Source organism: Nyctibius grandis, chromosome 1, assembly GCF_013368605.1.
Source record: "Nyctibius grandis isolate bNycGra1 chromosome 1, bNycGra1.pri, whole genome shotgun sequence".
NCBI lineage: Eukaryota > Metazoa > Chordata > Aves > Nyctibiiformes > Nyctibiidae > Nyctibius > Nyctibius grandis.
The window spans coordinates 84,072,922-84,086,564 of NC_090658.1; the positions used below are offsets into that span (position 1 = coordinate 84,072,922).

Below are 13,643 nucleotides of genomic sequence, written 5' to 3' on the forward strand. Positions count from 1 at the left end.
GAGGAAATAAGTCTAATTTTTTTCTATGGTGAAGATTTCGTAAGAAGTGATGGTATTTGTATGGAAGATGTGATTGCACATGAGAAAAAGATTTGACTTGATGAACCAGGAGTTCCAGTCCTATTTCTTTCCTCTCAGCTGAGAATGCTTAGTTAAGAAAGTAAGAGATGTGAGCTATTAATTTTCATCTGTAATATTCTGCAGAGAGAGAGGGGGTTTAATGGGCAGCGTGTTGTTCCTCTGATCTGAGCTGTAGTTCCAAAATGCACAAATTTTCCAGCAAGGCCAGAAAGCAGAGGTGATTGTTATATGCAAGCTTAAAAGAAGAGTTTTTTGGGTTTTGGGATTGGTTTTTTTTTTTGAAGGGACAAATGAATTTGCATTCACTGAAATTTTTATGCAGAGGAAAAAAAATTTTTTAAATCTAAAAGTAATTCAGTTTTCAGTATCAAAGAAAGGATGTATTTGGTTATAGTTACACTTTAGGATTCTTATCCCCTTCCTCCTTTTCCACTGTGCAGGTTGCAAATTCTTAGTTTTAAGTCCTAGGTATTTATCTCACAGGAAGTATTTAGAATGGCTTAACAAAATGTAATGTAGCAAGTGTCTACTGGTATATTTCTGTATGTTACTGTATTAGATAGTAAATTAAGGTACCAAACTGCTGCTAGCATTGACTTTGGTGCAGTTAGCACAAAAAAAAACCATTGCAGGTGGAACAGACCTGGTTCATTGTTAGAATACAAAACAATTTTAATTTCTCCCAGGCTTGTGGTTTTAACAGCAGTCTTTAAAGGTAGTAGTATCTTCTCTTTTTTTTCTTTTCCTTGCATTTAATAGTAAGCACTCTACTAGCTGAAAAGCTGTTAAAAACAAAATTGCTGAAGACTTGGAAAGGTAAATACCATTCTCTAGCACTAGCTGAGTATGTCCAAATGGATACTTAATGAAGAGGAAAAAAAAGTATCAAAAAGCAAGATATTCAAGGGAGAAAGGGCTCTGTGAGCTTAGAATAGTGATGTCTACAGTAATTATGAAATACTAAAAATTGTCCAAAAGAAAAACAATGAGTTGTGGCAATTTCAGATACGACTGACAACAATAAATGCAGTCTTACTCATGCAGCTTTATTTAGATTTTTACCTAAAAAGAGAAGGGTTGGTTTGTCCAGGGAAGTATGTATTTCTGCTAAGTAGTTTCTTTTCAAATATGTACACATTACTGAAATTCTTTGCGGAAGTAGAGGAAATCTCAATAGAAATTTAGTGACTTTTAGCAGTAATTGAGTATCCAAGTAGTTCTCTGAAAAATATTGCTGGTAGACACTGCAAAAATAATTTGGTTACATTGAAGATGTAAAATTAAGAGGTTAATCCTCATGCCCTTTTAAAATAGTAGAACTAAAGAAGAAAAAAATAATGGAATAGAACAATAATTCTGTTTTGCAGGAGTAGTCATCTAAACTTATTCAGTCAAAGATATACAGGAAGCATGTGATGTACAATGTAATAAAAACTACTTCTAAGTGCATCATTTCTGCCACAGGGTTTGGGGAAAAGTACAGAAAACTGACAAACTAGTTTAGACAGAACTATTTCTTTTCAGATTTTATGTAATGGTAGTGTTATCTGAAAAGAAGTATACTCATGGCTTTAAATTAACAAAGATTCAGCTGAAGACAGAATTTTGTTAATCACTGTGATAAATGGTTGTTAGTAGAAATAGGAATGGAAAATGCTGAAAAGCAATAGAGTAACAGGGGCATGAAACCACCATTTTTTTTTTCATCTGATATGTGTGATGTTACTTATCCTTCTGTCATGACATGCAGGAAAAATTATCACCTGCCAGTTTACAGAAAATCAATACTATGAGCAGTTACAAGGAGCTATTGTGTTAGGGTTTTTTGGAAAGTAACTTCATTATTTCTTTATAATTGGAGTCAGTCTAAACTTCTATATATGCTTATTCGATCTAAATTAGTGGAATCTGAGAATGATACAGGTTTTTTAGGAATAGTTATGTTTATCTGGAGATTACTATTCCATAGGCTGCAGCATTCTGGAAAAATAGAAATACATTTTAAAACGTATGCCATCGTATTGATCAGTAGATAGTCTTAAGAAGCACATTCAGTTTTGATCATCTTTTATAGACAGTGTCCCTTTGACAGTAACAATAGCACTATATGGAGACAAAATATATGTTTATTGACTGATTTGTTACAGAAATCTAGACAGTATGCTCATGACTACTGTCATCTTTGCCATAACAGAGCCTGTTGTTAGCACCAGGAAATCTGCACTGGTATATAATAAAATTACATATTTTAGGAGCAGAGTCTGCTTTTATTTCAAGTCATTCAGGAAATCCAAATGCTTATGCTGTAGTTGTAAAGAGAAACCGATTAAAGGCCAGAAGCACTGCTGAATTCTTTACATTCTTAATTTATTATAGAGAATTCTCTCCTGCAGATTTGAGTTTTGGTTTGGTTTGGGGGATTTTTTCATCTAAAAATGAGCAGAAGGAAGTGGTGAAGGAGCAGAAGGAAATGGTCAGTGATGATCAACATAGGCATGGGGATGCCCTTTTCGTTTTCTGCTGAAGTGCCACTGGGCATAATGGAATGTAAAAAAGGAATAAAATAAACAGCTGGTTAGGGTGCGTAGTCAAGAGGAGCAAGTCCTGGGTCAGTTGACCAGCTGGCAATCAGAAAATACCTACAGCTGTATTTTCTGGAAATACAGGAAGAAAGATAAGTTGCAGGGGATGTGGTTTAATTAGACCATAAACTTTAACTTATCTGGGAACTATCATCAATAGCTCATACAGTGCAGGTCACCATTCCTTCCCTAATTGTTTCCACCTGATAGAGCCCTCCCTGACATCCACAGCTGGACTCCAGCTTGTTGCTGGGATGACTCCTTTCCCCAGAGAGCTTAGAAACTGAGCAGATTTGCAGTGCCGGACAGTAGGTATACCTTCCTCAGGGGGTGTGCCTTTCCTTACACTTATGATTTTGTTGCGAAGCCAGGAATGTAAAAGGTGGTGACTTGTTTAGTTTGGACAAACCTCTTAATCTGTTTTTTTGCCATGGAAGAGTGGGCAACTGTTGTGGTTCTCAGAAGAGACACAGAATTCCTTCAAAGCCCTTCCAAAAAAAACCACATGAGCTGGGTGACTGAATGGCTAATCTGGGTATGGGGAAAAGCACAGGCTGGGGGGAACTGAAGTTTTCTCCCTGGGTGTCCAGGGCCCTAGGGCCTGACTTGACCTGCATGAGTCTAGCAACCTTATCTGTTCTCCGCTCACCTTCTTCTGCTGTGTCCAGGTGGTAGACAAGTTATCTGGAATTAACAGATAATGACAACTCAGATGTAGTTCAGTTGTGCTTATAAATAGTCCTTTGATCACGTGTGACTGGAGGAGATTCTCTTCCACTTGGGACAATTCTAGTAGCATTAAGAAATTATTTCAACAGCCATACAGGAATAAGACCATAATCTCTTCAGATGCTGAAATATTAATTCAAAATACACTGGTTTCCAAACCAAACAGAAAATTGCTTATTAGGTTGTTAGAAAGATTCCTTGCTCTCTTACCTTAACAACAAATATTTGGTTCATATATAGAAAATTTTCATCCATGTAATCTGACTCAGTTATACAAATATAATAGCAACTAAACGTTCTTATGTAAAAAAATACAGTATATTATGTTATATTATATAATACATACAGTATATATTATCAGTAACATTTTTATGCCCTTTTCTAATCTGTATAGAAATGTCAGAAAGAAAAACTTCATTTTTCAAAAAGTACCCTCAAAAAGCAATGTTACTTATATCTGTTTACACTTTTTTGAAAATCAAAAACACCTCCTCTGAAGTACTGTTCAGCTTGATAAAGTCTGTGGGATAGCATTTGTAAAAAAAATTATTTAATGAAAATGGAGACTACTAAGCACGTCACTTGGTGATGGTGACATCAGCCATTGAACAATTAGTTGAAAATTTGTGATGCTGATGATTTTTTCACTTAAAATGACACAGTGAGCTGGATTAATATAGTACTCAAGTTTTCATTTTGTGAGTGCAACACAATTATTTGTATTTGAACAGTTTAAAAAAAAAGTGTTTTGTGATGACTGGTGCAATCAGAAAATGCAATGTCAACACAGTAAATATTTCTACTCATTGGTTATTCCATCTGTAACTAAATACCTAATACATGGTTGAGGAAACGCTGGAAAATTTAGAACTTTTTTTCTTTTATTTTAATAAAGTATCACCTTGTCTATTAATTTTATGAATACTACATATCCTAGGTCTTAACAGAGGTCCTCTCCTAACCTCGTATATAATTTATTTCATAATTACTCTTAATTGTTTGTATTGAGAAGATAACTTCCATCATTCATAATCTTTAAGGTTCAACCCAAGCCATTCTATGATTCATACAGTTTTAACAAAGGTACACATTTTCAGACATTCCATAAGAACTTTACTTGAACACTAGATGGCAGCAAATATTTAGAAGTTGCCTTTTTTTTTTTTTGTCTCTGCATATTAATCAGTGAATGTTCAAGTTAGGGGAGGTAGGAAAGCTCAGTATTAGATTTCAGTACCATATCTGAAAGCCAGCTGTATTTCATAATCACTTTTTTCACTCAGTTTTACTTTTAACTTATGAAAATAAGTAGTTTGTAAGTAATACAATCAGATGTTTGAACAAAAGAGGCAAAAAAAGTTGGGTATTTTTTTTTTTTGTTTGTCAGACTTGACTGCCCCCGGTAATGAGCATTTTACATTTTCATGGTTGTGAAAGTAGTTGTTTGGGGAAAAATGTTACTATTGGACTGTGTTGTTATGCTGTTTCAAGTTGTGTGCTGAAAGATATTTTAATTGTGAAAAGAAACCAAATGCTGACATTAACCTGGGTAGCAAATTGAGTAATAATAACCTGTGGGCTGTATTAGGTGTTTCCCTGTAGCAGTCTATGAAGAACTGAATGCTTTTGAGCTACTTCAGTGTATTCTGTAGCTATATACTTTGAAAAACAGCACAGTGGGCTTTCCCGAATCTCCTTATGCTGTTGAAGAACAAAATATCACTTGAAAAATGTGTAAGACAAAGCTTCGGTAACTCCATGCTATTAGTCATTGATATCAACAAGGTTTTGCTGGATTTAAGTTTTTAACTAAAGGCAGGCCTCACTTGCATTATTATTTTTTATTAGATATTTATGTTGTTTCAAAAATAATATCTGTATTATTATTATGATCTTTCGAGGTCCCTTCCAATCCCTAACGTTCTGTGATTATTAAGGTCTATATGCTTAGATCTGAACATGCATATGAAATCACTTGCAGTTGTATAGGGTTTTTTTAATTTTTGCCAAGTCATGTGCAACATTTATATGAAATCCAAACACCGATAAAACAAAAATAAGTTAAAAAATTTGGTAATGGATTACAAAAATTCGGTGAGAGGGGCTTTTGTTGTTTTAAACAACCAGCAGCAACCAAAAAATATTTGTTCATGGGACATGCAGGAGATATTAAATTCTCCTGGTAAAATTAGGTTAACTGGAATAAGCAGTAAAATGCTTCTCATGAATGTAACCAATATAAAATAAGGCTGAGGTTATCAAGTAAAAATGTGTGTGTGGTAAATAATTTGGTGCTAAAACTATTGAATTAGCAAAAAAAGTCACCTAGCAAAAAACTGTTTTGATATACCTGATTTGGCCTTGAAAAATAAATAGATAAATGTCTATATATATGTGCATATTACCTGTTCAATTTTGTTATGTTTTGATATAAAAATCCAGTAGATACCTATATTTTTGACTTGCCAGATAGAAAAGGAGAAAACTGTGTCTAAAAACTATGTATAAACAGGTTGCCAAGTATGAGGGCATGCTGAAGAAAACCCTAAAGATTGTCAGTATCATTTGGTTTAGAACTTGAACCAGAAAGTGCTTTTACATTGGCATGAAAAATTAATCTTTTAAATGCAGATTTTTTTTAAAGGTACTCTTCTTTAAATTACCCTGAGCATATTCACTAAAGATTGTTTTGTTTGTCTTTTTTTTATAACAAGCTTGCTCAGTATCATCTTTTAATTGTAAAAATCGTAAGTAGTGTACGAAAGATCATGCGGGTCACTGTATCTATAATATTATGTCACAGAACATACCATGTTATTAGATGTTCATAGGATGAAGATGTATAAATGGTTCAAGTTATTGTCCTATGATTATTTTAAAATAATTTTAAGTTGGAAACATACTGACACTTTCTTTAATCTAGTGCTCATGCTCTGAATTCCATATGTTTTCAGCCAAATACTTGTGTTCAGCTCTAACAAGTACATTTAATTTTGTCTCTTTTCCTGTTTCCAGATTGCTCTTGGAACAGTAACTAATGTGGAAGAAGCAGTGAAGTGGATAAGTTATACTTATCTTTATGTACGAATGAGAGCAAATCCATTAGTATATGGCATCAGTCACAAAGCTTATCAGGTATAAAATGCATTTTAAAAAAATCTGTAACCTGTCCTGGGTCTCTAATCCTTCCCTGATGTGAGGATAAATATTTGCTATTTCTACTTAACCTGACATCAGCAATTCTTTTAAGTGCAGGATATTTTTAACACTAAATTAAGAGGCCCCTTCTGTTCACATAAAAATATACATTTTAACTGGCCAAGTTATGCTCCAAAGGGCAACATTCATTCTTATCAGACAGTTACTGTAACTTAGCCTATTGTCAGTTTTTCAGTTTTGTAGGCTAGATAGATAGAAATGATAAAATAAAGCATTCTTGTGCTGCTTGCTTTCCCCCCGCCGCCCCCATCAGCTTTTGTTTTAGCATGTTTTATCCCGTGACATCTTATAAATTATAAAATGACATTTTTATTTGGGTTATTTTTTTCTTTCTTGCGATTTAGTAATTATAAGATTTTTTTATTCATTTATTTTGATTTTTTTGTTGTTTATTTAGAAGTGTTAGGTGATATAAATCAAAGCACTGTTACATATGTTTTCTTTCAAGTTTTTTTCATTCTCTGTAATTTTTAGGAAGTTTAATTGTTTACAGATTATCTAAATATTGCTACTTTTTTCTGTACAGCTGTTTATAAGCATTTAATATTAACATAGTTTGGACACAGGTGGTTGAGCCTAATGCAGGTGGAACTCTCACAAGTGTATGGTAAATGCAGTTTATTTCACATGTCCTGAATCTGTCTTGTAACTTCATAATTTGTCATGATATTGTGAGCAGCAGTTGTTTCGGGCATTGTAACATGTAGAGATATATGTGAGGAGATTTTTTTTTGATAGCTTTTGTGTCTGATATTGGAAGCTGCAGTGGAAGTAGGTCGGCTATTGTTTAAGCAAGCTTCTGCAGGCATTAAGGTGTTATTAATAAATTTTAGATTAAAAGAAATGCAACTGTGGTGGTAATAATTGGTGAAAAAAAGTAATAAAACTCTAACAGAAATATTTTTTATAAATTTAAAAAATAATGAACAAGAGTTGCTCCTGCTCCCCTTGATTTTGTGTTTTTATTCAGCTGCTGAGAAAGTGGAGATTGCCAGCACTTGTCTTTTCCTGCCACTAGCCTCCTTTCTACCCCTTCTGATTTGATGTGCTAATAATAGACATTCCTATTTTTCTGTTAAGGCAGTAACAAATTATATCAATTTAAAGTGTTATCCATTCATGTAGGAGCAAAACCAATGCCAATCCCCTTATTTGCTAGATAAACCAGTTTTAAACTTCAAAGCTAATGTGTTATACATAGTATACGGATGGTATAGTGCCAGATGCAGGTATAACCACAGATTTGCTCACTTAGGCCATTCTATTCCTTCTGTTCTGGTTATAGGTATCCAATTTTCATAATTGTTATTGTATTGTTTCTTAGTAATGTTGCACCGTGCCAATTTCTATCTCTGTTTTGGCTGACAGTCAATGTTACCCATTCGGAATCCATATATCTGCATAACCAGCGCGAGTCACAATTCCTAGCTGTTCGGTGGGGCTGAGAAGATGCAAACTCGTTCTCCTTTCCCTTTCCACAGGCGCTCAACACATCCAGTAATTACTTAAGGGCACAAAAGATCGAGCCTGTCCACACAAAAGGGGTGTGTTGTACTGCACAGGGAGACCAGGGCAAGCATGTGCTTGCCATGCACCGACACATTCTGCACCCCACGTGTTGCCTCTGGGATATTACTGTTCCCTTCCTAGCCCATTTCTGGGCTATGCCCAGGAGTAAGGCTAGTCCAGGCCCACTGCTTTGATTTGTGACTTTTCAAGTTGTTTGCCAGAAGTGCCAATAATGCCTTTTACTGAGTTGGGAAAATGACCAAAATTTATGGTGAGCAGCAAGGTACAAAGACTGGAAGGAAAAAGTGGAGGAAATGTGAGTGTCGTATTAGTGAAGCCTGTGATATGAATTACGGGCATTTTCTCATCCTTTTAGGGTTCCAAAGGAAAGGTGACTTGTTTTTTTTAATTTAAGGTAACCCCTTTGTTTTCTCCTATTGTTGCTTGCACTCTTTGGTGTTCCTGCAGTTAAGCAAAGCTTTTTATACCCATAAGCCGTATGTTTATGTTTAGAACATCTATAAAAGTTAGAGGAGCTTGTTCCCAACACTTCTCTCAGTTAGTTAGAGAAAATAACGTGAATAATAATGTACTTTATCATGCATTCTTAAATTTCCATATGTATACTCCAGATATGCTCATTTTCTTGCTGTGGACATGCCAAGGCTCGTTTTTAAGAGTACAGCTTAAAGCTGTTCTAGGCTGGACCTTTTACTTTGGGGGATTTATAATTATGCAAGTTCAACAAGAAGGGTGCTAACCATGGATCCTCTAGACTGGAATATTGTTTCACAGCCTTTTCAAGTTGGTGACCTTTCCTTTAAAGTTAAAACCTTTGTATTTGTGAAAAATGTTAGTCTACTGTTACAGCTTTAGCTTTTTTAAGGCAAAAGATTGGCAGGTAATTTGGACTGCCAAAGGAGTAGGGAAGTGTTTTGATATTTTTTTAAAATTTTTCCCCCTCTAGTTTTAAGAAATGTTAAACATCTGGCATCATGATCACTTTTTTTTTTGACCACTTCTGCTCTGAAATCTGACCTCAATGCATGACTTACTATTGAGAAAAGCACTCTAGACCTTTGCCATCTTAGCTTTTGACTTAAAACTAAGGCAAGCCATAACTAAGGAGAAACAGCTTCAGAGTAACTGCAAAGACAGGGTATATTAGGAACTAGTCTTGCAGCTGCTTTGTGGAGGTGGCTGTGTTCGTTTGCAGCTTCACTGAACATGAGATGAAGCACTTTGCCACAAAGATGAAACTGAATCCTGGCCCAGGGAAAACCAGAGCAAACCAAGGCATAGCAATTCTTAAACCCTGCTCCTTTTTGCAGTCTTGGTCATATCTCTCTGGTGCAGATTTACCAAGAGGGTTGGTATGACTTACTCTGTAGGAAATCTGAACTATACAAGCCCTGAAATAAGAATGCTGCCTGGGGACTAGAACAGAGTTTCAGTCTTTTCAAATTTGGTGACTAATCATTGCTTGTGTAAGTAGAGCCATATCTCAGGTGCATGTATACCAGAGGGTTAACATGACTATGAATCCCTTTTCACCAGTCCCTGTCAGTCTGGATATCCCAGGTGCATGATGTGGAAACACACAATTATCCAGCAGTCACACTCAGATGGGAGTTTTGCCCAGCCTTGTATGTACTAATGAGATAATGTACATTATTACTTGGACAAAACATCCAAGTTCCTGAACTTTCATATGAATAGAAGTGGTGTTGGGCACAGCAAGCTCCTTGTGTGCTTTTAATGTGAATGTTTATGCGGTCCATCTATAACTCAATAATTAGAATATCCCAGCTGACATACCTAAAGCTTTTGGGGGCGTTAGAGATTTTTGCTAGTAAACATGTCAGCCATCCAATTTGAAACTTTCTATGTTTCGGATACAGTTAAAACCATCTCATGTCAGATACCCAGGCAAGGTATATCTTCAGCTATTTTCGTAAATAGAAGATACCATAAGATGGCGTGGTTTGTGAAGTGATACAATAATGATAATTTCATGAAGAATATGTTATCATTAAAACTTCTTTCGAAAACTTCAATGTAAATTTATTTCATAATCATGCTACTGTTTCATAAGTAATATTAGACTGTTGTATTGATAGTCTCTAAGTATTGTAAAAGAAATATTATTCTGATTATTTTGTCCTGTATAGACAGGTTTTGGTCAACAATGTCAACGTAACTGTTACTAGCGAGATCTCGGGAAAATCTTGACTTAATAACTGTACCTTCCTTTTATTTGATTTCTGACTTTGTGTGGCTGGGTTATCTCAATAAAAGTATTTATTTAACACTTTTTTTTTCTTTTATACAAATAAATTTGTGTGTTTCATGTCTAGATGGATCCAACTCTAGAAAAGCACAGAGAACAACTGGTAATTGAAGTCGGCAGAAAACTGGACAAAGCCCGCATGATTCGCTTTGAAGAACGAACTGGCTTTTTTTCTTCAACAGATTTAGGCAGAACTGCCAGCCACTACTATATTAAATACAATACTATAGAGGTAAAATATGATGTTCTATTTCTGGAGTTTTTTCCTTCTTTTTGAACCTATGCCCAAAATAGTTGTAAGATATTACAGAATATGTAGCTGATTTGTTCAATATATTTTCGAATCGTATTTACCGATATGGGGAGAGAAGAAATAGAGGAAAGTAAAGTAAGATGAGAAACTAAGTATAAAGCAATACCAAAAAATTAGACTTGGTGTGAAGTGAGATTTGAAATCTCTGCAATCTTTCCCTTCTTTTAGATGAATTATTAGAAGCATTTTGGTAGCAATAGTGTGTGCAACCATTGGTACATGATAGCACATTCAAGTGTAGGGTCTGGTAACAGCAAAGTTTTTCTGCAATTTTTGGCACTGTAATCAGGTTGTGTTCTAAATGTGTAAGGAAGATGCATTTGTACAAAACTTTGTAGTATTGGAAGCTTGATTTGAGGTACATACTCATCTTAAAATCTTTCTTTTATAGGAAATAAGTCTTTTTCTTGAATAAGCTGAAGACTCGGCATTAATAATTTTTACCTGTTCACTATCACTATGTATAATTAGTCTCACAGATTTATTCATTCAGATATGTCCTAGACTTGTTTTGAAATGGTCATAGATTGCCTCTCAATTTTGGGGTGCCCAGGTTTCAAGGGACTGTTTTTCTGAAAGTGCTGAGAAGTCATTCTGGAAATTGTTCCTGTTTAAATTGCATCACTCTGGTCTTCCAATAACTAACTTAGACTTTAACCTTATATGCCTTTTAAAATCTTGGTTAATGTGGGGTTTTTTTGTGCTATATGTATATTTTTATTTTCAATGTTAAATCAATTTATTTTCTTTTTAATAGACTTTCAATGAACTGTTTGATGCTCATAAAACAGAAAGTGATATTCTTGCTATAGTATCAAAAGCTGAAGAATTTGAACAGATAAAGGTAAAGTTGTATCCTTTCATACAAAGAGTATGTCTTAGAACTAGACACTTCTATAGTACTCTCTCCATAAATAGTGTCTACAGACCCAAGTTTTGTTACATATTAAACACCATTACAAAATGTTTTCTAAGTAGGCATAATTGCTAAGAACTATATATGCTCTCACTCAAATTTACATGTAGTTCAGCTTGAACTATAGTTCACATTTAATAACTAGTTATGGATCTTTGAGAATTCCTTTTAAGAACTTTTCAGCTCCTCAGTTAATAACAGGTGAAGATAAGTGTCCATTGGAACAGTGCACCCAGGGATGAGATAGTTTTTCTGTTTGAAGTTTAAACCGTTATTAGATGTCTCCCTGAACAATTTGCATTATCAGAAATGAGGCAGGACTCACTGAAGTTAACTCTGTGATATACTTCATGCAGGGAACAATATTAGATTAGCAGAATGATAAATTCTGATAAATTATTTCCAAATTTGAAATCTAGAAAGTTGTTGTAACAGATTATGTTGTGCAGCCTAAAAGATTACTGTACTATCGTACTCAGTTCAATTCCAGCCTCCCTTTTTGCCTCCTGTGTGGGTAGGACACAAGACAATACATGCAAGCCGGCATGAGCTTGTTTGCCTATGCTTCCATCTCATAGAGGTGCGAGCCAGACTCCACAGGATTTATTAGCTTGGGCTCTTTGCCATTTTACCACAATTATACAACTTTCAGATCAGAGTTGGCTCTCATTCACCTGGCTCTGCGCACTGACAGTGTGAATCCCTCACCATCTACATATTTACATATTTGCACACATTGTCTGCATATTACCATCTCTTTATCTAATGGAAAAATTCTATTTTGCTATAATCTCTTCTATTATAGAAGATAATAAGCAGTGAGGTTTCACAGTGATACATGCAATGTTTTCCAAGCTAGAAGGGATTTTTTTATGATAGTGATATTGCTTTGCTAGGTCTAAATTTAGCGTAATTGAATATTTAAAAGAAAAGCATATGGAAAATATGATGTGATATGTTTCTATAATTGTAATAAAGTTAGTAGTGATGCTTCTTGACTAAAGCAGTTTTTCTAGTTTGCTTTCTCAGGTTTGTATGGTATGGCATCAGTGCACCATCATTTCCATTTTTTTGTGATTCATTCACTGTGCAGCTCTGAATAGTACTAGTAAAAATAGTAACTGATTTTCACAAGAATAACTCAGGATTTACCCCTCTGTGTGATACAAATTGTGGTATTTGGTTTACACAAATTGTGGCTTTTGTTAATATGAATCCTGTCTCCATAATGCCTTTAAATAACTGTATGTTGAGATAGGTAATTCACCAGTAGCTGAAAATACAGATCTGTATTTGACATGTACTGTGCTATGCAAGAGCAGAAGAAATTATCAAAAATGCTGTTGTAAGCAGAGCATAATATTCCTCTGACACTGGAGTCATCTGTGATGGTTGTGTCCTTCATAATTTTCTTTCCTGTAGGACCAGTGGCTGGATAGTTGGGAATTTTAACCCGATTGTCTTAGGGTCTTTTGTGTGTCAGGTAGTCAGGTCCAAATTAAAATTACTTTCAGCTGGTTCCCTGCAGGCACCAAACATTTACCCTCTTTAAATAAGTTTTACACTAACAGACTATCAGTAAATCAAAGAATATGTAGATTTATGCTGGTTTTGCCATGTAAGGGTCATCAGTTAGAATGTGAAATGTTATGCATTATTCAAACGATAGATATGAATATTTCTTTACTCATATGAAGACTTAATCTTATTAACAGTGAAAATTTTAATATCATGAATGATAGTACTTCACAGTTTTGAGTTAAAAATGTATTATGCCACATGCAAACTATGTAACTCTAATGAGTACATTTAATGTTAATTCAAGATTGCCCTAATCCAGATGGACAGAGGTTTTACTCTGGTCAAATAAAAAATGAAGTCTCATCAGATGAAGGATGGTAGGGTCAGAAGATACAATCTTTGTGGCATATCAAATTTTTATATGTCAATGGCAACCTTAATAGATGGAGATGAATAATAAAATGTAATTGTGTCACTGTTAAG

The 13,643-nt window shown here is 34.7% G+C and overlaps 1 protein-coding gene across 1 annotated transcript in view; it reads left to right on the top strand.

The window, feature by feature from the left end:
- The window catches only part of ASCC3 (activating signal cointegrator 1 complex subunit 3), a 274,898-nt gene that overhangs the window by 173,655 nt on the left and 87,600 nt on the right, over positions 1–13,643 (top strand). Inside the window, exons 17-19 of the mRNA XM_068401794.1 lie at positions 6,408–6,527; positions 10,478–10,642; positions 11,481–11,567. Of these exons, the coding sequence (XP_068257895.1) occupies positions 6,408–6,527; positions 10,478–10,642; positions 11,481–11,567 (372 nt within the window). The remainder of the gene's footprint in view (positions 1–6,407; positions 6,528–10,477; positions 10,643–11,480; positions 11,568–13,643) is intronic.